The following is a 23,514-nucleotide window of genomic DNA, read 5'->3' on the forward strand; positions in this document are numbered from 1 at the left end:
CATGCGATTTGTATTCATAGATCAAACTATCCCTGCACATTTTTCAGGTCACAGTGCAATCGATCCAGCAGATCGTCGCTGCATTAATCGACATGTCCACAGTCGATCAGCCCTTGCCCGATGCAAATCGCGAATCAAAAGATCGGTCAAAAATCCCATTGGTTGGCGTCGAATACCCATCGAAACGATAGCAACTCCCGATATGGATCTAATGCAGAACCACGCCCAAAACTGTTCCGATACGTCACTTCCCATTTCCAGCCGAGCGTACTGGCCTAGACCTGGTTCCATAAGTCTTGGAGGTCTTCGTAACGACCCATTCGACAGCTTACCCACCAAGTCAAATGTCTATGTTAGCGCAGCGCTGCACTGGTGTAAGTATGAATTTGGAAGTGGCCTACGCTAAATGCTAATTTCACATTAAGTTGCGAATGTTATGGCAGTAGGGTTCGCTTCGAATTCTCCTTTCGGTGTGGACAAGGACGGCCACTATCCTCTTCTCAAAACTTTCCTACCATGGTGTATCCATCATCCAATGCTATTTCAGGCGACAATCGCCTCAGCTCTTGCCATGCGTGGACATGATCTCGAAGGAAGGACAGGAATTGCAATCAGAAAGTATCGAGAACTGAGCTTACAGAAGCGGTTGCCCCGACTTGTAGATCCTGTCCAGGCCAGTGATGATGTGACGCTCGGTACCATAATGGCAATCCTAGAGGTTGATGTATGTTTATCCTACCTCTTCCTTGATACTGTGGGTTAAAGCAAGGCAGACAAAACTAAAAGATCACCAATTCGTCCAACCACATCTCAGAGCCGTACGAGAGATAGTTAAAAAGAGAGGCGGACTAGAAACGCTTGGGGTGGCTGGCGTCCTGGCAAACTCGATAGTGTTGTGAGTATTATTGTCGGAGGATGAGGCAGAAGCTGATGTGCAGACAAAGAACAGATGTCTGGCATGGCAACAGCTATGTGAATTCCCCTCCTGTCAACCCACAAGCCGAGTGTGAGAGCTCTTCATCACAAATTACTGATATCTTGGAGAGTACTTCTGTCGGTAGCCTAATATCGATGTCGCCGACTTTCTCTCAGCTCGCAACTTCAAGAAAGCTTACCAGTCCAACCTTGCGAACGCTTCTTTTCTTTCTCCAAGCAAGCCAGCATCATAGTGAGTTCGGATTCACAAAAGATGACTTGCGATTCTTCAGGCACCGATGGGAGGCGGAGATGACCCAGGGACTCCCAGAATTTGAGGTGTTATTAGTGAATCACCTAGTCCTCTTGAAGTTGTCAGGACTTGGTCTTCCACTTTCAGAATTGATGCTTAAAACATTGAGGGCAACAATACGTTCTCTAATTACGATTGAGCTGGACCGTGACATCAGTGTCACCAATTGTTACATCTGGATAGTTGTTGGTACAGTTGGTAACCATCAGGCGCAGGAGTGCTCTCCAAATTTGTGTAAAAGACTTAGACGGAAGGCTTGGGGAAAGTATCCTATGTCTAGGCAATGGGATACTTTGGAGCCAATTCTTCGACAGACTCACTGGGATGAGAAACTCTATGCCAGCTGGCGGAAATACTGGTTTGACCATTAAGACTCTCGCGAGTCCTAGCTTCCAGCATAAGGGGACTTTCCCTCTTAATGGATGCGAGGGCGGCGCACCTTAGTTTTATCTCATTCTCCAGGGTCGTATGTTTTGACCTTGAACATATACTACCGAACTATACAAGCTATGTGGGTAATCTGTAGGTTCCTCAGTGTGAATTATCTCAGTACAATCTCTGACTGATGTCCACAAGACTGTCCAACTGCTGGGAAAGTTTTGCCAATCAAAGGGTCTGACAAAGTAAGCTCCAAGGTTTTGCCAATCCAAAGAGCCCCATTTGGCTCCACATGATCAGAATAGACGAAATTCTGAAGGACCTGTCTGAGGTCTGGCCAAGCAACGATATTCATAGCGCGTGCGTGTGACCTCAATCTTTCATGAAACCACGATTTCACAGGCCACTGATCTATTTTGTTCTTCTTCTGATAATAGAGCGCTCCAATGAAAAAGATCCATAGATACGCTCTCTCGTATCGCTTAAGCTCTTCTGGGCTGCAGACAGACTGCACTTGTTCCATCCGTTGCTGCAAATGTGAGATGATGGTACCAGATGCATCGCGCAAGTCGACGCCGTTAATAGTTGCCGTATGTGCGATCCAGCGCATCATACACAATGCAGCAAGGCTGATGCTTGCTTGGCTACCAATCTCGCCTAAAGACTCTTCGCCACCAGCTGTCTCTAAAAGTGTGGCAAGATCCATGTAGTGGTTGATGAAATGGCCCAAGTCAACGACGCCACGAGTCCAAGTATACAGGACAAGTGCCTCTGCCGAAGCAGGGTCTTTGACTTTACACTTCGGATGCTCTGCAATTGCTAGTAGTCGACGACTGCGATAAAACAATCCAAGCAGTGGCTCTGTGTTAATGACTGAGTCAACAGCTTCAATGTAGCCGGACGAGACCTCAGGAAGAAGACTCTCCCACAACGGCCAATGAGGAGCGAATAGAGATGGGATCCAGTAATCAATATCCAGAACTGTTCTTTGCATTGTCTTGGCCGCAATTTCAGTATCGCTTCCTATCAGGTATGATATGAAAGTGTGGTCCATGGCCACATTCGTTTCTCGCAAAAAATATTGAAGCATCTTTCCGTGTTTGATTGCGGTAGCGATGTTGCCCAGAACGCAGTCGGCTCGGAATAGCCAGTATAATTGTAGAACGAATTTCATCTTCTCATTTTCGTTTTTAACAATCTCTCCCTTTTCCAGCTTGCTACGTACTAATCTGTAGGCTTCTGTTTGCATTTCCAGTAAACTAACACGGTCCTGTTTTGTTGCACCGGGCATAGTTCGCGTGATGAGGGCGAGGCCTGTAGTTAGACTGGTTGCTGCGGTTACTTCGTCGCATAAGCCTAAGCAAATAGTATCCCAGGTTCTCTTAACAAGTTGGTATGATATGAAGCTTGATCTCTCCAATGATGCCGTCTTTGCAGTGTCTCCCTCGGAGCAGCGGCCGAAAAAAGGTGTCAGGTATAGGCTTGGCACAAAGCTGTCGCGTAAGAAAGAAATGGCTTTGTTGACAGATGGAGTGATTTTCACGGGCAAAACGTTGAAGGGATCGGAATTGCCTTTGTTGACGACCGACATCAATGGTTGAGTCCACCGAAATCGACCAGGGGTGGGGACTTTAATCTTGGATCTTTTCTCTCGCCAGATCTGCCTTCTCACTAGTGAAATGTGTTTCGAATCAAGCTTGTTGCTGTGGTCAAACTCCACGAAGTGGTCATCGGTATATTCAATTGCGATAATAGCCATATCAGAAACACGGATTCAACGCGACTTCTGACGTGGCAATGAGGTTATCATGCAGGTGAAATAACAAGGTCTGAGAGCGATTTCCTCATGTAAATGGTCGATGGAGATACAGGATGCCGTTGAAGATTTCCTGATTTTCTGCGCTATTTGCGATATTCCTTGCTATGCAGCTAATCGATCCGATCAAGACGAGTGCAACATCAATCTTCGTGCATCAATTTTGTAGCTGAGCCGAGCATATGCTGATTGAGCAATGAGAATGAAAGCAAGAAAGCGCCACATCTGTGATCCGGTTTCATCTGCAGAAGAAGCGCCACTGAATCGAACCCAAGGTACCTCTCATCTGCACACTTTGTAAGGTGCGAAAACAGAGTTTGGGTACGGTAACTCCACGAATAGAAAAGCATGATTTGGCGTCCGGTTTTGGCTAGGTAGTAAGTCTGGCTGCCCGCTGAAAGACTCACGCATGTAAGCGATAGCCGAGCATTGGACCCTGCATGGCATTCTTTTGCCCCACGCTGGCAGTGATCATTTCTTAATCACGTTTGTCGTTCATATTAATAGTTTGAGTACCTGCAGCATAGGTATCCACCAGGCCAGTCAGCCTTGTATAGCTGTGTTTTTATCATTTGGCAACCACGAAAGGAGGAATTCAATCACTTTTATCGAGTTCAGGGTCAGGTTTGCTCGCTCATGTCGTACGGCTTATGGATGTTCAGGATGATGAAAAGCTGATATCATCTCCAGATAGTTCAAAATAGCTCCCTTACCCTTTCAGACCGCTGCGTCCTGTGTGAGTCTGGTCAAGTGTGTGAACATAGCATAGCTGTGTTTCTACTTAGGTTGTCTCATTCCAATGCCTGTCCAGACGATGCCGCATGTGCTTGACCATGGTCACGACGGTATAAATCAGACTGGGAATAGAAAGCCACGTCGCAAGATCCCAGGTAGCTCTTCATGGAGGATTGGACCGGCACCAACCAAGTTTTCGCTCAGGCATGCAACTCCCCGAAAGCGGGAAAAGGCTTATCTTTGGGGACAAGCCGACGGATCTGAGGAGTTCGATAATAGTTCAGCTTCGACGATTTCTCCAGATCTTCTGAAGGCGGCCAAGTTCAAATATCAGCTCATCCAAAAAGATGTTAAGGACGATGTTATCGAAACCTTGAATGTCTGTAATGTTGTCTCCGATAGCCCGAAATCCCCAAATCGGCCGCAGTTGCCCATTCGAGACACGATGCTTGACCAACTCGAATCTGGAACCCGTTCTCTGTCCCCAGAAGAGCGGAATATGGTTGTCAGATACCTTCAATTTGCTCCAGATGTCGCGTACGGAACCAATGGAAGTGGTATGTTCTGTCCCAATAGAGACATGAACTGGAAAAGCGTGCAGCATTGTAAACTCGGCCTGCAGCACATCCTCATTGATTGTGAAGCATTACTCTCCATTTCGAAAGGCCATCAGCCTCCGGCGAGTATGCTCTATCGGAAAGCTAAATTCTACAAATCTACTGCGAAACTTCTGGGAGAGCCAGAGACACAGACATCAGATCTTGCTATTGCTTGTGTCTGCTCTGCTATTGCCATCGAGTCTCGCTCACTCAACCTGGAAACAAATAGAATCCATCTAAAAGGACTAGCTCGGATGCTTCAATTGTGCGGTTTCGAGTCTTTATTCTCGAACGCAACATTCATGTTCCACCCACTCAGCTGTCTTGGCTTCTTTGTCCTAGCGGAGCTCGAGACCAGCGATATGGCCGAAGCGCAGGTATGCTCCAGAGGGTTCTTCAGGATTCTCAGCACCATGCAGGGAATTGCTGGGAAGAAGATAACTCTCCACCGCGGTATCGACGGAGTCACAAATAATTCAACAGGACTCAGGGATTCAGTGCCAGAGAGACCATGGTGGAACACAGCGGAAGAATCGCCAATACATCCTCATATCATAGCTTTATTATGCATGTCAGCCCCAGATGACGCTGTATCACAACGAACCAGTCGCTTTCTTAGTCTCTTCCTCCTCAATATCATGTTGTACGACTTTCAAGATGCACCCTCAGAAGGTCGCTATCTGCTGAATCGTGTATCCACTATGGTTGATAGCTCGAGCGCAATTGATCTGCAGACTCAAGTTTACAAGCTCAAAGTCGAGATCATACCATGGATTCTTGCGAAATCGTGGGCCGATGTCGACGCGGTATCTCTTCGCAAAGGTAGCGGATCTGCAAAAGAGATTTTTCTGACCAAAGCAGCCATGGACGCATTAAAAGTCTTTGCCCGACTGCCAGAAGATTCCAAAATCGAGTTGGTCGCGACTCTAACCTCGTGGCTAGGTCTGCCAAACATGATACCGGCGCAAGGTGTAAAGGAAGGCTTTCGGGCCAACAAATCCCAAGGACACGCTATGTTTGAAGGCCGTGCTTATGTTCCTGTACGGAATCTAAGCCAAGAAGCCTTCGAGAAGATGAGAGCCGAAGTTTGCAGCGACTGGTACGAAAACGGCAAAAGAAGAAATTTGAGCAACTATGGATGATGCTCTAGACAAGCACAGCCTCCTTTCGGACTAAGCCAAACGTTGTCTGTATACCCCTTAAAAATTGATACAAAGTAGACCTATGCGGTCGTAGTCTTGAAACAGCCACCTTGCTGTCTGAGTAGCCCTGTGGCATCTTTTCTGACACCGTCATTTAATGAGATACATGGTTGCCGTCCGCCCACAGCGGCACCACCCAAGCTTAGGAGTCTATGAAAGATCGAAAGGACGACTCATTCACCTACGTCACAGCTGCTCGCCCTAACATCGATTACAAGAAGCTAATGAATACATACCGGCAACGAATGCCGCAGCTCACAAGAACGCTCGGCTCGTGGCCAGACATTCTCGCATGGCTGGCCGACAGTTCAATCCACGAGCAACATAGTTAGGGCAAGATCTAAGTGAAGGTGCTGTCCTTGGTTGGCTCTCGCTTGGCAATCTTGGAGAGTCTGCTACTTCTACAGTGAAGAGTCAGACTATGTGCCCGTGACAGCATGGAGACGGATCGACCAGATCACTAAGTTAGAGTCCATGCACACGACGTACGTACAAAATCCAACGACTTGTTTTCAAAGCATCAGTTGTGAAATCGGGCTCACAAGTGTAATAAACAATGGTTCAAAAAAGTTGTTGAAAAATAAGGCAGGCCCCGGGGAGTGCAGCCCAGCCCGACGTCACATTATGAATCCCACGAGGACGGCGTGATCCTCCAATCTATGTAGAAAGAATGGGCTATTACAGAGGAATCCAACCCCCATCCCCGTTGTGTGGGATTCACCAGTCATCAAGAGCTCGCTGTGTGCATTTGCATTTGCTTTTTAATCCCTCCTCTTCTCGTCCGTTGCCTTGCCTGCTTCCTTCCCGCCCTCCCCGAGATTAAGCTGTTAATCTTTTCTTTATTTCACACCTGCGTTGGGAAAATGGGCTTTTCCCATCGGGGAACTGAAGCGGTCGTATATGTCGACGACGATGGGTTTATCGTCGGCGGTGTAATACCGACTGCTGCTTCGTTCCATTCGATTCGCCCGTTTCGTCTCTTCTGTGTTGCTGATGGCCATGGAAGGGGAAAGGACATTCACACCATGTCTTCCCCTCCGCATGTTCGTTCTTTCTCTCTCCTTCTCTCGAAAAAAAATCTCCAAACGCGTTGTTGTTGTCTTGGGTCCAAAAACAATATACAAAAATGGTGACGATCCCTCTATAACATGGGTCGTCATTCATGGTGGCATTCCTATAGCAGGAATACATACACCAGAAAAAAGGTAAGTACAAAAAAAGGTGCTTGGTTTCTTCATACAAATCCTCCGGGCCGCGGAATTACCAGAATTCGGGGCGAGGACAACAGAACAGAACAGATGGATGGATGGACCGTGGAACTGACAACAAGACGCGAGAGTCCGGCTAGGCGCGATGATGGGGTATCAAGAATTGGTTTGTTTGGCTTGGGAGAGACGTCTCAAAACAACATTCGAGGATTTTAAATGACAAAGAATAAAAGAAGACTTTTCTTTTCACATGAGTAATGATGGTTGCGGGTCTCTCCGGCCAATACCTAGGGTGTGCGAGCCCGCGAGAGCAGTGAGAGTCGCGGGGTCCAAGGTCTTGAACGATCCCGCAGGGAATCCGCTTGCCGCGGGCGCGTCTGAGCTGTTGTCAGTTGACTGTACTGGCTTGTCCCCCGAACCGACTGGTCCGACAGGTAGCAGTGCGGCTGCTGAGGTTGACAGGGCGGCGGCCGTGGCTAGAGATGATGAAGAAGCAGAAGAAGTAGAACTGGTGGTAGATGGTGATGTGGTGCTGGCACGAGTAGTTGAAGGTGGAGGTGGTGGACCTCCTGCTGCCGGAGGTGGTGCTGATCCGGCAGGAGGAGGCGAGACAATAGTGGTGCTGGGTTTGTTGGATGTGGTTGATGATGATGATGAGGCCGGGGTGGATGCAGATGACGCCGCAGAGGATGAAGAACTGATGGCGGGTGCTGGCGGCGCCACTGGTCTATTAGGTACTAGACCTCCAGTCTCATTTGGCTGCGCGTTGTTAGAAGAAGGAACGCTGCTAGAACCAGAAGTTATCGTACCAGATGAACCTGTCACGACATGTTAGTCGGATTGCTTCTTCAGCGAGAATATTTCAGGAGCTAGACTTACTTGAGCCGAAGCCAGCCCCAGGGGGACCACCAGCTGGGGGAGGACCAGAAGCACCAGTTGGCGCTGGTGGAGCAGGTCCCGCAACAGTAACACCAGTCTTGAGAGCCTCAGCAGCTGGAATCGAAGACAGGCCAGGTAGAATGTTGCCCACGGCGACGGCGTTGGAAGGAGGCCATTGTCCCTGCCACGCAGGGGGTTGGCCACCGCCGCACCAACATCCAGGAGGAGCATTCTGCCACTGAGTGACGATTGCGGTAGCTACTGATGTGCAAGGAGCAGCAGCAGTGACCGTTATCTAGAGGTAAGAAGTCAGTACGAATTGTGTCTGAAATGGAATAGGATCGTGGGGGATCGCGGCTGCTCACCGTCTTGGCTTCGGTGATCGTGGCTCTGCCTCCATCTTTGATGACGGTGGAGATTTGCTTCTCTCCATCCTTGGTGAAGGTCACAGTTACGGTCACAGGCTTCTCGACGATTTTCGTGACCTCCATGTTCTTGGTGACTTCCACAGGCTTGGTGACTTCAACGACCTTGGTTACTTCGACGTGCTTGGTGACGAAAGTTGGCTCGCAGACAGCCACTGGTGGTGGCTGAACATGAGTTGGCTGCCAGTCTTGCCATTGAGATGTTTGGTGGTCGTTGTCTTTGTAGTCTCCTTGACCACCACCGCCGCCAAATCGAGGAGGGCTGCCACCACCTTGGCCACCTTCTCCTCCCCATCCACCTTGACCACCACCCTCACCGCCAGCCATCACCTATGATGAGTCAATCAGTTTGGTTCCAAGCAAACATTGGCATGCCATGATCATACTTGCGCCAGGCAAGCTGCCATCAAGGTAGCTGAGAAAAAGGAACGAATAGCCGGCATCTTGTAGAAATGAGAGATAAATATAGAATATATCGGGCTTTTCTTGGGATTTTCTTGGAATTGTTTTAGAAAAGGAGCGGAAAGGAAAAATTAGTTGATGACCTGCAACAAGAACGAATGTGGATGTGAGAGAGAGGATGGAGAAGGAAAATGGAACGACATGAGCGAACGGTTGTGTGTTCTAATGTACATTTCCAAAACCCCCAAGACCAGCAAGGGGATGGGAGATGGTGCAAGATTGAAAGGAGGAGGATCCTTTCGGCGCGCTCGACATCCGGACAACGGCTTCAGACAGCGATTGCAGAGGAGCGAACAGGCCGGTAAGCGACAAGATGGAACGAATTCAGCCAGTTCACCGCACATTCGATGGCCATTGGCTCAAAGGGGCATCTCAAACGCGACATGCGACGCAAAAGACTTCATCCGAGTCTCAAGGTCAAATGCTTGGGTGGCTGGGTAGTATCAAAATGAGGCCGACTGTGCCAGAAGTGCCCTGCTGAGACGGGGGGTGTTTCACAGTCAGCAAGACTTGGAGAGGACCAAGTGGGGCGTCAACGGCAAGAGATCTCGATAGATAAACCCTCGCGTTCCTGTTCGCGCCTTGGCTTGACTCATTGATTCGCAGCGGCTGCTTAGCGAAAGAAATCTTGTCCTCGAATGTGACTGATTCGGGCATAATGTTGACATTTCCCTTGTCGAGAGAAAAAAATCATGTATCGCGCCGGTGGGCAGCATCCTAATAGGGGCTGGACAGGCCGCTCTTGGCATTGCGGGCCGTTTGGGAGTCTCGGGTGCCAAGACTGATAAGGCTGCCCCTGGTGTGCACAAGGCTCTCACTTCCGCACGCGGTCGCACCGACGAACAACGCCATCAGGGGAAGCGAGATGCTCTCGACTCAGCTTCAGACCGCCCACCATTGACCACTTTGATATCATTGTTGCTGTCAATTATGGGTCAATATTCAACATTTCGGCTTCTTCCTCCTTGTCCCTCTCGCGGTGAGTTTCAGCTGTCACCATGGACAATGTACATTTGCCCACGTGCCACGCTATTGTTTAATGGAGGATCTCTGCAGCGGAGTTTCACATCGGCCATAATATAACATGAAGCACCGATTTTTCCATTCTTGTAATCGTCTACGAGATCTGCAGGTCTCGATCTTGAAAGACCCAGGGTATGGAGAGTGGAAGGACAGGTCCACGGACGGCCTATTATCACTTGGCATACTCCATACGGAGTACTCGTACTCGGTGCTTGATAACATGTGCCTCCCTGCCGATCAACGGTTGTCGGTGCGTAACAAAGGACGGCAAGGAATCCCCGTCTATGTATTCGTATCTACTCGGTACTTCATGCTCATTGCTCAACGGTCGTAGTAGTAATACATTCCAAGCGAAAATGCCACGTTCAGATCAAACTCGATCGCAAGATCCGAGCAGTCCCGAAGACCGCAGTGACTTTTTGTTCTTCACTTGGCGACTTCCAAGTCTTTGACCTTCTCCGTCACTTCCAAGCCCTTCATCCGTGCTGTCACCTCGGAGACTAGATTTTCCAGTTTGACCAACACGCCTTCCTTCTCCGGATGGCCATCTGGAAGACCTAGTTCCTTGACCCTCACTTCTCCTCGAGCTTGCTCATCCTCACCAAGAATCACAGCATATTTGGCTCCACATTTCTCTGAATTTTTGAATTGTAGCTGTGGCTTAGGCTTGTCCTTCGCAGAGTATTCGACCTTTAGGCCAGCTCGCGCCAGCATCTGTTCAATCAATAATCGTTCGGCACTCAGGCCACTGAATTCTTTCCCTCCAAAGGCCATGATGTACACATCGGTGGCGGTTGATGAGACGTAGCTGAATTTCTTGCCTTGCGCTAATCGAGCTTTGGTGATGCTGAAGATGCGATCTACACCAAAGCTCACACCAACGCATTGCATATCGGAACCAGGTAGAAATCGTTCGACTAGATTGTCGTATCGCCCACCAGCAGCAACCGATCCCACACCGACTGACGGATCATCAGAGCGGTCATCGTCTTCGGTCAGCTCTTTCTTCTTTTTCTTACTTTTGCCTTCTGCTTGTACCTGCTGAGCATCGCCACCGTTGACAGTCGCGGGCGCCGACCCTTCAGTGACTACCTCGTAGATAATTCCAGTGTAGTAATCGAGGCCACGTGCAAGGCAGAGATCGAACGAGATATCGCGATGTGCCCCCAATACTTCAAGGATGCGTAGTATAACTTCCATTTCGTCGATGCCCTGCTTTGCCTTGGCATTAGCCTGCAAGGCTTCGTCCTTCTTTAGCGACTCGAGTAGCTCTTTGCTTCCCTGCCATTTCTCTCCTCTTTGTACGACATATGTTCTTATTTTGTCTGCCACGGCCTCGTCAAGTCCTTTTGTCTCCACCATTTCCGTGCGTACCTTTTCCCACGGCGATTTGTCCAGCTTATCGACTGCGCTCGATATGGCTCGAATCTTGTCCTCAGGAACACCGCAAACCTCAAAGATACCATCCAGGATTTTTCGGTGATTGAGCTTGATAGTATAGTGACCCTGCCACTCCAAAGCCTCGAAGACTTCGACCACGATAGCCACAATCTTCGAGTCCCACATCGTAGACGCCCCCGATCCCGCAAAGTCCACGTCGCACTGGTAGAACTCTCGCATGCGACCCTTGGCGATGGCAGGTTGATCTCTCCGATATACCTTGCCGATCGCGAAGCGCTTGTATTCTCTCACTTCTGGGTGCATGGCCAGCCACCTGGCGAAGGGGACCGTCAAGTCATAGCGCAGGGATAACAGTTCACCGCCTTGGTCTGCAAGGTCGTAGATCAACTTGGAGTCCTCGCCGTATTTTCCTTTTAGCACATCGGCGAGTTCGAAGACGGGGGTATCTAGCTGCGTGCTGTAGCGACTGAGGACGGTTCGTATCTGGTGGAATATATCATTGAGGAGGGTGGAGTCCTGATCGGACCAGTCTCTCGTGCCCTTTGGGTTTTTCAGTGTGTCTTTGCCCCGCTTCTCTTTGTCTTTCGGGGCCATGGCTGCGACAGTGATGAAGGAGCGGGAAGGATTTCTGGTGGACAAGCAGATGTACGGTGACGTTCGGGTAATTTTGGTTGTGATGACGAGAAATCGGGAACGCAGACACATGTAGAGGAAGACAAAGTTCGTGAGAGTGGGTTTCGAGGAAGGATATAGAGACCGATCACCTAATAACGCTGCGCTGCATGTGAGCCCGAAAATAATGGTGCATGCGATGCTATCACTGGTTCAAACGGCAGGAGTCACTCCAACAAAAGCTTGGCACCACCATGACTCAGATATAGAACGAAAACTACATACCTCAGTAAGACTCAGGCTGGCGCAACATAGCCACTTCCCAAGACAATCTCCTGAAGACAGTCAACGTATATCAAAGGATCGGAAAGAAGGATTCTCGTTGTAACACAGCATAGTACACTTTTGGCGGCCATCTGGTGGGTGACCCAACACGGTCAGGCCATCTACATAGCTATTGAAGTAGGACATTGCATCAGAATCTTCTCATCAATCTACCACGTCGCCGAACCCGGAATATGCCCTGGACTATAGTTGCCTCGTTGCGGGCTGAAAGCCCCGACCATTGTACCCGGACTCCCATTGTTCTTGCCCCGACTACTCCCACTTCCCTTACGTCCTGTCATTTCGTAGTCCGTAGTTGTTGGCATAGGAGGAATCGGATCAGCATCTTCAAAATCGGCAGAGAAATTGCTAAGCCCACCTGCAGATCGGTTGGTATCAGATCGCGGTCGGCGCATGTCGTTGGACGGGAGCGTTTTGGCATATGCAAGGAATGGCGAGCTTTGCACTTCTGGAATCACAGGACTGTTGGGGAAAGCCTGAAAGCTGCCGAAGGCATATGGACGTGCATGTTGCGGCTGAGGACGAGTGCCAGGAAGCTCTCCTTCTGGAGTCAACGGCCCACTGTTATTGAGCATCATCTGTCGCTGTTGAAACTCTTGTTTCTCGAGGACATCCAGCTCTCGGAAGTTGGCTTCCCATCGTACTCGAGAGTTACGCAATTGACTTTCGACACCCTGCAGCTGGCTTGTCAGATTGGCCTCTTTGTTTTGCTGCTCGGATGCCTCCTCAAAAGATTCTGCCGCTCTCCGTTCTTTCTCGTTCAGACCTTGCACATTTGCTTGATTGATTCTATCGTGCTGCTCAGTCAGCTTAGTATTGCGAGCTGTGAGACGATCCTTCCTAGTTGTAAGATTGGTGAGCTCATTCGTAACACAAGAGGTTTCGTTGTCGGCATCCGATCGTGCTTTTGTCAACGCAGTGTTGGCTTCGCTAAGAAGTTTAGCTTGCGACTCGTATTCTGTTTTGAGTGTCGTGTGATCTTCATCGGCTTCCTCGCGCGAAGAATCAATCTCGGCACTGGCAGTCGCAGCCTCATCTTCAGCTTGTCGGGTATTGCGCTCCAGTTGCAGCAGTTTTTGCTTGAGCTTCGTGTCGTCAGTCGATGCCTTGAGTCGAGCAGTGGACGCTTCGACGTCCTTTTCAATCTTGGCTAAATTGGTCCGGTGTTGACGACGGGCTTTGGTTTGGCGATTGCGAGCATCGTTTGCTTTAGCTTCCGCGGTGGAAATAGTATTTCTCAACGTAGACTTGGGAGTTGCAGGTCGAGCAGGTTGGCGATGCGGAATCGGAGCCATCGAGGTCGAAACATCTTTGTCTAGGAAGAGTGGGGACTTAACCATCACCGATCCAAACTCTTCGTCCGTGTCAGAGCCTATGAATGTACAGGTATAAGTGCAGTTCGGTGCGAGACCGGATATGATACCCGACCAGTGCGAACTGGGATTTTCCGAGGCTGGGTTGCTCTCCATCAACTCCAGAGACACCATATGCCATCTTGCCCCGTTGATGCGTACGTAAAAGGGTCTGTACTCGGATCCCTGCGAAGAATCGCCATGTTGATCGTCTGGAGAGGGATAAATCGCTTCAAAATATATACTAGATGCATGAACCCCAGTGATCCAGACAACGTCTTGCTGCACCATTTCGAAAGGACTGCCTTGGTTGTTCGCTACAGTCGGTAGACCCTTGTTGTGTTCAACTTCCCGAAGGACATGAACTTTGGTGCTGGCAAGGGCCGCCCAAAATGGTTGCTTGCTCCGGATATGATTTGCATAGCGCCTCCGTTTTTTCGCACTGGTAACCTTTTCTTTCCCATCTTTTGGTCCAGGTGTTGGTGGTTGCTGGTAGTCAATCCCAGACGATATTCCAGCATTGGTCGAACCATCCAGAGCAGAAGCATCAGATAACGATCCAGCTAGGGCCTCCGTGTCCACTCGCTTTGACTTTTGATTGCTAGTCGAAGGGTTACTGCTCGATATTCTGCGACGAACAATGGCCATAACAGCTTGACTGATAATATGAACTGCGAATAGACTGCGAATCTTGGATGGAGCACCAGGGCTTTGGCCGAAATCGGCATCTGATGGTAGGTACTTCAAATAATCGGTCAAACCGAGTTGTGAAAGAAGCTCCGTGGGTACAAGGTTCGTGAAAAGAAAACATCGAACTCCCTTACTCCGGACAGAATGCAGTAAAAGAATGGCCGCAAGACATGAGGTGGTGACGCTCCCATTTTTGCCGGAATTGCCATTGCCGAGAGTAATTGCGATTTGTACCTGGGCGAGGTCCAGTGCAAAATTCTGAGCCCAATTCCATAGACAGATCCAGAGGGCGAACCCAATCACGTCCACCGCCGCTATGGTATGAGCGCTTGGGGCGCCGGCCGAACCTTGGAAAATATCGAGGAGGGAAAATAGAGAAACCGGCGCACCACCTCCTGGCATGAGGGTTAGGGAAGCGAAGAGTGCTTGGACAATGGTTAAAATCATGGAAGGAAGAGCCAAAAGTACGATGAGGAGGGACACCGTGTCACATGCTGGTCGAGATCGTAGGATGGTGCTAGCAAGCTGAAGAGCATTGACATCGAGAATAGACTTGGACCTGGCGGAGGCCGCATCGTTTCGTCGAGTCTGAACCATTGTCGACGCATGTGAGTCCAACTTGATGGCCTTTTCCTTGTCCTGACCCTTTTGCTCACTTGCTTCCACCGTTCCGACTTTCTGGGATGACTGGCTGGGAGACTGCGCGGCGTCTTGTGATGAGTTGGTGGTGGAGATGGAGTTTTGATCAGCGGTCGAAGTGTTTACACCAAGGTCGGTTTTGGGTTGGTTGGGAACAGGCTCGGTTGGGACAGGGCCCTTTGCAGTGCCATTGAGATGACCATTCGACTTTTGCTTCGTCACACGTTTACCCGGGCCTACAAGGCCGTTCTCATGGCGGTTGTTGTGCTGGTGCTTTTTCCCCGCGAAGTTCCGCGGCATCTATGTCGCGGATGGCAATATGAGCTCGAACCCAGTCAGCTTGGTGACTCTTTTCAGGTCAGCAAGCCAACTGGACGAGTATGAAGTCGAACGAGACAGGGTGGAAGGAGAAAATTAGGTGTGGGGATGCCGGGGGCCGAGAAGATTCCCAGGGAAGATAAATGGTGGCCTAAATCACAGTGGTGGAATATAAAGGAGATGAGGAATGAGGCACAGAAGGGCCAGAAGAATGGCGCAAAGGAAAGATGCCAAAGTGGAGGGTTAAGATGCGAATATGCGAGATGTGAATGATGTGCAGGTTAGTGTGAGGATGAAAGATGCGAAAGACAAGATGCGATATTCGTTGTTCACAAAGTCACGACTCACACACTGCAGGCAGTAACAAGGTCCTAACTAGTTTGGTAGCTAATTAACAGGATCTGGGTTTGGTTTAGTGTGGGCAAGAATTATCAGAACTTGAAGCTGAGGGTGGTGCCCAGGTGCTGCCCAGTGCGAGCCCTGAGGGAGCCAGGGCCTTCCTAATACCAAGCCTTAAGGCCTGGAAAGCGCACTGGCAATTGGCACAAATTTGAACATTGCAGGGCTCAGGCAATACCGGAGTGGGTAGGGCTCACGGGCATGGATACCGAGGACGAGTGCGGGTATTCACATGAATACCCATTGGTGGTACTCCTAGGTGGCGGCTCGGGGGCTAGAAGGCTCTTTCAATCCCCCCCCTGCTCAGTAAACTGGTTTGCACGGCGGTCATTTTCAGCCCGCAAGTCATGCCTCGTTCGTCATCCCTAAGCAGCTAATTAATTAGGGTTCACATATCTCGTACTCTGAGGAAGCAGCGTCATCATCGGAGCCTTTGGGGTTGGACGGTATGCAGCTGAAGTCTTACAAGTCATGCTCCAGCGATTACCGGCCATCATTGTAATGGACATTCCGAGATTTGTGCTACACCCAACCAAAGGAAGAAGTTCTTCCTTCATCCACGAAGCCGGAGAAAGAAGGCAAGTACTTCGTGGCACCAAGGACTCCATTTCTCTTCCGGCGGACCATTGAAGAAAGGCCTGTTCAGCCCACATGAGTTTTTTTCACCGTCAGAGTTTTTGGTGCAACCAATACCATGTCGGTCTGAAGTCAATTCTTGGAACAGGGAATCACAACAGAACCTTGCTGGTCTTCCCAGTCTGCCAGTGATATCAGATCCATGCTCCTCTGTGACCACTGACCACTGACCACTGCTGCTTACACAATACGGAGTACAACCTAAGCCGGTTGTTCTATGCCTATTCCATCGCTGGCGCAAGAATGATCTGCTTCCCATCTTTCAAGTACCTCTGAGACTAGAGGTTGCAGAGAATATCTAACTTTATGGTTTGATTGCTTCTGCCATCAATACGAGAACGAGAAAGTACCTACGTAGGTACCTCGGTACTCAATTTCTAGCGAGATGACTGTTTATGATTGAACATTTGTGTCTTTTGTCCACGGCAGTATGCAAAGGAAAGACTACAGGATGCAGAACATTGCATGTCGCCAATCGTGAAAAGTTCGCTGGCAAAGCGCTACTACTGTTAGCACCAACAGCCTTGACGTGGAACACTGAGAGATGGACAACCAAGCAGCTAACTACAGGCTATAAAACACAAGTCTGTAGCACAATTAAGGGATAACCACAGGGCGTTCTCAAGCATTCCTTAGCTTCAAAGTAGTGCCTTGCCGGACACCTCCTGCTCAACCCCAGCCCTCGCAGTCCAACCGACGGAGCCTTAGGCGTCGACGGAGTGCTTAACCGCGCCTAAAGCTGCCCGATGATGTCTTTTCCCTGGATGTTTCCATCATTTTCGCCGTCACGGTTGCACAACTCCTCGTTCCTCGTTTCATTCCGCGCTACATGTCGATCACTTGCTCCGGTCCAGTTTCCGTTGCTCTTCAGAGGGTTCTTGTCACTATTCACCAACTCGCATGCATGCTGGCTCTGAGGGTTTCCATCGGCTACGAATATTTACGTGAATGCTTGGGTGGCGATGGTTGAAACATGCAATCGACTAACCAGTTACTAACTTCTGCACATCATTCCCAAGCTTACACATGCAAGTGCATCTTTGCCACATCGCCTGATCAAGCAAATACCCTCTTCTATCAAGCAGGAGATTGTGGAGAAGTAGCCATTTCATGCAGGCACTCTGAGTAACTTGATGCAATAACATACCTCATTCAAGATTAACTGGAGTATCTTCAACACAATGACGGAAAGCAAGACTTCCACTGTGCATCACACCGAGCTAGTGATAACCCATTTAAATTCCTTGAAGGGGCTGTACCCGGAGCCCATGTCTTATGGCTCGTCGGGCTTGTAATACACAAAACTACCCAACCATTCCAAAAACTAAGGGTCCACCACTCCTACTCGTCTGCTTGCAAAAGGACTACACCGCAATTTGAAGTGAGAGAGAAATCAAAAGAAAGCAAAGGTCAGGAGCAGCCGGTGTGTTCCGCTCCATGTCCTCGAGCCAGGGTTGGTCGAAACGAGGTCTTCATCTGCTTCATGCCTTGGCATATCTGGTCGAGAATCCACATGAGTTCGTTCAAGGGCTCAACTTGGTAGAGACTTACGAGGAGTGCCCCGGCCCAACGGGTAATTAGTAAACGGCTACCAATCAATTGCCACTTGCTGTTTTGGTGCTTCTCTTGAGGAGTAAGAGTCGCGTTAACCAACAGCATCCCTGATCCTTGCCATCTTCTATTCAACATGTGCAGTAGATAGCCACGGCGGTCCCTCGGTGAGACACGATGACTGCCATGAGAAAAGGCTTATTCTCCCTCATCATGAGAGAGAGCCGCCATCCACCATTCACGTAAGGTGGATCGACAAAGATCTACGAGACAAGCACCAAAAAGTAAAATCAAGTCATGCCTCTGATCAGAAAGTCCTCCGAAAGAGGAAATCCCGGAGGAGCAACCTTTCGGCCAGAATGTCGAACTCTTATGTAAGTCATGATAGTATCCCGGGAGGACTGGGCCTTGAATACAAAACGCGGTCAACTGTTATTCAAGAAGCCCACATTTGCCACTGATATCCGCAGGGAGGATCTGCTATTAAAGAGCCGGCTGCTGCTGCCGGCTTTTCTATATTGGAGCTGGAGGTGGTGTACACAGCGTCAAATACGTCTAAACCTCTCACTACGGGCAATGGGATAGACGTTTAGTCAAGCTCTTCAACATATACCACCACAGTCCGCTATTAACTGACATGTCACCCTCCGAAGCATGTTACCCAAAGTGCCATACTCCGTACGATGGGTAGTAGTATTACTACTACCGAGCTATAAAGAAATGCGGGGTGGCCGCCAGGTACTGCGGGGAACTGCTCCAGCCACAGAGTGCCACAGGGTACCACACCACATTGCCAGTGATCTGAGGCTTTTCACAGAAGCAATTGCTTTCCTAAGCCTTCCACATACGAGCATGGAGAGGGGCAAGCAATTCCCTGCTTTAATCGTACCTCTGAACGCCACGCTTTACTAAAGCTGATTCTAGAGCTGTGACGCCAGTCATAAGACCTCCTCTCACTCAGTAGTACAATGGTTTTATTCAGACACGATTGATCAGACAACATATCTCGTAAGTCTTGTTGAAGCGTGTTTGACCTACACACAACTTCCGCTAGCATTCGCACTTATATTTTCTCATCATGATGAAACCCACAATACTTATAGTTGGTACGACCGACACCAAACTCGCAGAAATCGCTTACTTGAGGCTAAAGATCTTGGAGGAAGGTGCTTGTCAGACCAAAGTCCTTGATGTGAGCCATACTGCCTCCAAAGATCCTGCACTTGCTCAGCTCTCTGCCGATGAGCTTTTATCTCCTCTCCAAGAACGGGCTTCCGAGCTCAAAGGTCTATCTCGAGGAGACTATATCGATCAAGCCATCGAGCTATGCCTCCCGGTGGTGAAAGACCTCGTTTCCAAATCACAGATTCAAGGCATTGTATCTGCAGGTGGTAGCAGTGGCTCATCACTAGCTACTGCTCTGATGAGGAAGTCATGTCCTATTGGTTTTCCCAAGCTCATGGTCTCGACGATGGCCAGCGGAGACATCAAGCACTACATCGAAGAGACCGACATCACCATGATGTACAGCGTAGTTGACATAGCAGGTGTAAACTCGGTCCTCAGACGCATTCTGGCCAATGCAGCGGCAGCCATTTCCGCCATGACGCTCTCCTATGCGAAAGCCCTGGTGGACCCATCTGTTCAGGGCACCAAAGGGAAACGTATTGCTGTCACCATGTTTGGCAACACGACTCCGTGTGTTGATCAGATCCGCCAAATCCTGTCTTCGACGCCCCACGATGTTTCCGACTATGAAATATACGTTTTCCACGCCACGGGAGCTGGAGGGCGAGCCATGGAGAGACTCATCGCCGAAGGCCAGATCGATGCTGTGATAGACCTGACCACCACCGAAATTGCCGATGAACTATTCGGGGGAGTCCTGACAGCAGGACCTGATCGACTCGAGGTCGCTGCCAAGAAAGGAATACCCATGATCGTCTCAGTGGGTGCCTGCGACATGGTCAACTTTGGACCCAGAGACACCGTGCCGGAGAAGTACACTGACCGACAACTTCTCGTCCACAACCCAGCAGTCACACTCATGCGCACGACGCCTGAGGAAAACACCAAGATTGGAGAATTCATTGCCTCCAAACTATCCCAGCACGCCACGGATCCGCGCTCCATTCGTATCTTACTCCCCCAGGGAGGGATCAGTGCCGCCGACGCGCCACAGCAGCCATTCCACAATCCCGAAGCAGATGTCGCGCTCTTCGAAGCCATCGAAGAAGGCCTCCAAGGCTCAGGCATCGAAATTGAGAAACATCCACTTCACATCAACGACGAGAAATTCGCAGGCCATGTTGCGAGCGCGATATTAGAGGTCATGGGTGTCACACCGCGTAACTACAGACTCGCCAATGCAAGAAGGCGGAAGTGGAGTTTCGACCATGGTGCCAGCATCATGCTTGCCAGGCGTGCTAGTCAGTTGCATGAGCCACCCCACACGAATTTCAGTGTCGCTTAAGGCCATAAGTCGGGCCAGTGTCGTGGACTGTCGCACATTTGAATTGAGATATCGATAGGATTGGAAGAATGGGCAGACCAAAGTCGGGGAGTCTGTTGTATATTGCTTGTATGCGCATAATGATGGTTTCTTTCTAGTTGTACGAGAATGAATATCTTGAAATGTTTAGTGATCACAAGGTGATCAACAGATGCGCAGCAGATACCCTCACAAAATTGTTATACCTTTCCCTAGTTAGTCTATGAAATGATATATACCCTACCTTCCCAAGCCCTTAACGTCTGCAGATCGCCCACGGGCGCATCCTCATAATTCGACACCAAGACCTCGGACGCGCTCAGATCGAGCCCATCCGGCACGAAAACCCGCTGCACATCGCCCGAGAAATTCAGAGCAACGAGGACACTGCGCTTCTCGAAACTTTTCACGAAAGTGAACGTCTCCTCACTGGCGGGATCCAGCAATTGGAAATGGCCGAAGATCAATAGATCCTTCCAGTCGACATGCTTGCGCAGCTGGATCATCCGCTTCCAGAACTCAAGCACGCTGCCGGACACGCCGAGCTGGCTTTGGACATTGATAGACCTGTAGCTCTCGTTGACCTTCATCCACGGCTCGGCGGCCGAGGTGAAGCCCGCGCCGGGGCTCGTGGCGTCCCACTGGACGGGTGTGCGGTTGTGGTCACGGCCGACGTACGAGAAGCCGCGCATGAGGCAGGACCGGTATTCGGGGTCGTTGGGCCGTTTGGCGAGATCGGCTCGCAGGCGTGTGATGATGGGTTTGTCGCGCATGTCTTCGACAGCGAAGTCGGCGGGTAGGCTCGTCATGCCGATCTCCTGTCCTTGGTATACGAACAGCGTGCCGCTAAGCGTGCACAGGAGCATGGAGAGCATCTTGGCGCTGGCGGCCCACGATTTCGGGGTCGTGTCGTCGCCGTATTTGGACACCGTGCGCGGGCAGTCGTGGTTCTCCATGAAGGACGTGGTCCACGCGTCGAGGGCCTTGTCGTTCAGGAAGCCCTGGGCTTTGGCGAACCCGGCTTTCACTTCGGAGAGTTTCGGGGCGCTCCATTCGTCCATTCCTTTGCTGTGGTCGATGCCGGACTGCATCCATTCAAAGTCGAAGACCATGTCTAGTTCTCGGTTGTGTGACGAGGTGTAGCGCAGGACTTCATCTGTTGGGGTCAAGGGCAGTTCGCCAATGACGACAATGTCGTCGCCAAACGGCGCGAGTGCTTTGCGTCGTTGCTCTTGCAGCCATTCATGCATGTGCGGGCCGTTGAGAAAGGACTCTGGTAGCATGAGCTGGAATTCGTCGTTGGGAGCTGTGACTGGTGCGTCTGGAAAGGATTGATCCTTCGAATAGTGGTTCACAACATCGTCCCGAAACCCATCGATGCCCCTGCGTAGCCAGAAACGTATAGCAGACTCATAGATGGCTTCTCGCGTAGCTGGGTTTTCCCAATTAAGATCTGGTTGTTCGGAAAGACAGAGGTGGAAGTAGTATTGATCCCGTTCCGGCACGTATGTCCAAGCAGAGCCACCAAAGTTGGACTTCCAATTGTTGGGAGCACGGCGAACACCACCGACGAATTTGGGATCTCTCCAAATATACCAATCTGCTTTCTCATTGTCACGAGATTGCTTGCTCTCCTCAAACCAGGCGTGTTCGTCACTCGTGTGGTTCAGCACCAGGTCGAGGAGCAGTTTCATGCCGCGAGAATGGCACCCTCCGATCAAGGCATCCATGTCCTTCAGCGTGCCATACTTCGGCCAGATGTCTTCATAGTTGCTGATGTCATAGCCCCAGTCATGCTGGGGAGAGTCATAAGTGGGAGACAACCAGATGAAATCAACGCCCAGCGACTTGACATAGTCAAGTTTACTGATGATACCGGGAATGTCCCCGAATCCATCACCGTTGGAGTCCTTGAATGAAGCAGGCCAAATTTGATACCCGACCGCTGATTTCCACCATTTTGTTGTAGACATCACGATTCAAGAAAGCCACGACACTGGCAATGGAGCTTGACAGTGCCTTAATACGGCGAGCGAGCGATCTTGTAGCAATAAGTAGGACACACGACTAGTCTGAGGGCTACATTGAGGGTGGTATTCGAGAGGTCCACTGTAGCATATGCTACTTTGAGTACCTAGGTAAGCAATGGCTATGGATCAACGATCTGCAGTCAACACATTAAAGTCGGGCCGATTTGAGTTGATACTCCAATCCATGGAGCAGCGTGCATGATCAAAGAGGAGTCGTGGGGCAATAGCTCGCCCTATGGATCTCCTACACTTCTCCTTCGACATATCTGAGTACTTACCTAGAGTGTCAGGCGAATTCATCCGTGAGGAGCGATTGAGACCGCGCTTCACATACAATCACTCAGGAGGTTGGGACCTCCTTGAAGCCAACAAGCAGGCGCAAAGGCGCTAAGCTAAAGTTGGCGACCGGATTATAGTTCCGCCGGATGATTAGCGTATTTGTTGCGGACTTCATCCTTGAATTCATCAATAAACTTTTGTACTTTTGACCACTTATCAGCAACCTGACAATTGCTTGTCTTTAGTCGCCGTCTTTTTCAGAACATCAAAGCGATTGGTGGCTCTTTGTGAAGATGCCTCACGCCGCTCCTTCGCGCGAGGTGCCGACAGCGAACTCAGACCTTTCCGCAGGCGCCGATCTTCGATTGGGTGAATACGCAGACGAAGTCACACTGAATTTGTCCGAAGCACGCATCATTCTCCTCAAGACCTTGTCCACACGTGCTTCGCGAGGGGGCGCAATCGAAGAGACCGAAAACACAGCAAAGACGCGTGACTACCTCGAGATCTTTGCTGTCTTCAAGGATCTGGCAGAAGCGCAGCAAGTGGAAGGAATCATCGATTCGTACGGCAAGAGGTTGGAACGCTTCGAGAAGAGCCAACTGGGAAGTCTTGTACCTACAAGCGCTGAAGAGGCCAAGGCATTGATTCCGAGTCTGGAGAAGAAAGTCGAGAATGGTACCCTGTCTGATGATGAGTTGGATGGCATCTGCAGAGAATTGCAAAGACTCAAGCGCCAGGCACAACTGTGAGCGGCTATTGTCTAAGTGGGAAAAGTGATAGAGGCATTGTATACCACCACAACAACCATCATAC

The 23,514-nt window shown here is 50.1% G+C and overlaps 8 protein-coding genes across 8 annotated transcripts; 3 read left to right on the forward strand and 5 right to left on the reverse strand.

Moving 5' to 3' along the window:
- Positions 1-1,769: 1,769 nt before the first annotated feature.
- On the reverse strand, positions 1,770-3,365 carry LTR84_008919 (uncharacterized protein; the record flags this gene model as incomplete). The annotated part of the gene is made up of 1 exon (XM_064852462.1): positions 1,770-3,365. The coding sequence occupies one exon, from the start codon at positions 3,363-3,365 to the stop codon at positions 1,770-1,772; it is 1,596 nt and encodes a 531-aa protein (XP_064701437.1).
- An 856-nt stretch (positions 3,366-4,221) lies between these two features.
- On the forward strand, positions 4,222-5,898 carry LTR84_008920 (uncharacterized protein; the record flags this gene model as incomplete). Its single annotated transcript, XM_064852463.1, has 1 exon — positions 4,222-5,898. The coding sequence occupies one exon, from the start codon at positions 4,222-4,224 to the stop codon at positions 5,896-5,898; it is 1,677 nt and encodes a 558-aa protein (XP_064701438.1).
- Positions 5,899-7,412: 1,514 nt separating this feature from the next.
- Positions 7,413-8,913, reverse strand: LTR84_008921 (uncharacterized protein; the record flags this gene model as incomplete). The annotated part of the gene is made up of 4 exons (XM_064852464.1): positions 7,413-7,984; positions 8,046-8,340; positions 8,411-8,800; positions 8,857-8,913. 4 exons carry the CDS (start codon positions 8,911-8,913, stop codon positions 7,413-7,415), a joined length of 1,314 nt encoding a protein of 437 aa, XP_064701439.1.
- Positions 8,914-10,381: 1,468 nt separating this feature from the next.
- On the reverse strand, positions 10,382-11,950 carry LTR84_008922 (uncharacterized protein; the record flags this gene model as incomplete). Its single annotated transcript, XM_064852465.1, has 1 exon — positions 10,382-11,950. One exon carries the CDS (start codon positions 11,948-11,950, stop codon positions 10,382-10,384), a length of 1,569 nt encoding a protein of 522 aa, XP_064701440.1.
- Positions 11,951-12,462: 512 nt separating this feature from the next.
- Positions 12,463-15,294, reverse strand: LTR84_008923 (uncharacterized protein; the record flags this gene model as incomplete). Its single annotated transcript, XM_064852466.1, has 1 exon — positions 12,463-15,294. The coding sequence occupies one exon, from the start codon at positions 15,292-15,294 to the stop codon at positions 12,463-12,465; it is 2,832 nt and encodes a 943-aa protein (XP_064701441.1).
- Positions 15,295-18,976: 3,682 nt separating this feature from the next.
- Positions 18,977-20,371, forward strand: LTR84_008924 (uncharacterized protein; the record flags this gene model as incomplete). Its single annotated transcript, XM_064852467.1, has 1 exon — positions 18,977-20,371. The coding sequence occupies one exon, from the start codon at positions 18,977-18,979 to the stop codon at positions 20,369-20,371; it is 1,395 nt and encodes a 464-aa protein (XP_064701442.1).
- Positions 20,372-20,610: 239 nt separating this feature from the next.
- LTR84_008925 (uncharacterized protein) lies at positions 20,611-22,362 on the reverse strand (the record flags this gene model as incomplete). Its single annotated transcript, XM_064852468.1, has 1 exon — positions 20,611-22,362. One exon carries the CDS (start codon positions 22,360-22,362, stop codon positions 20,611-20,613), a length of 1,752 nt encoding a protein of 583 aa, XP_064701443.1.
- Positions 22,363-22,991: 629 nt separating this feature from the next.
- Positions 22,992-23,450, forward strand: LTR84_008926 (uncharacterized protein; the record flags this gene model as incomplete). Its single annotated transcript, XM_064852469.1, has 1 exon — positions 22,992-23,450. One exon carries the CDS (start codon positions 22,992-22,994, stop codon positions 23,448-23,450), a length of 459 nt encoding a protein of 152 aa, XP_064701444.1.
- Between the last annotated feature and the right edge of the window lie 64 nt (positions 23,451-23,514).

The sequence above is a fragment of the Exophiala bonariae genome (genome assembly GCF_035927105.1).
Source record: "Exophiala bonariae strain CCFEE 5792 chromosome Unknown scaffold_34, whole genome shotgun sequence".
Taxonomy (NCBI): Eukaryota; Fungi; Ascomycota; class Eurotiomycetes; order Chaetothyriales; family Herpotrichiellaceae; genus Exophiala; species Exophiala bonariae.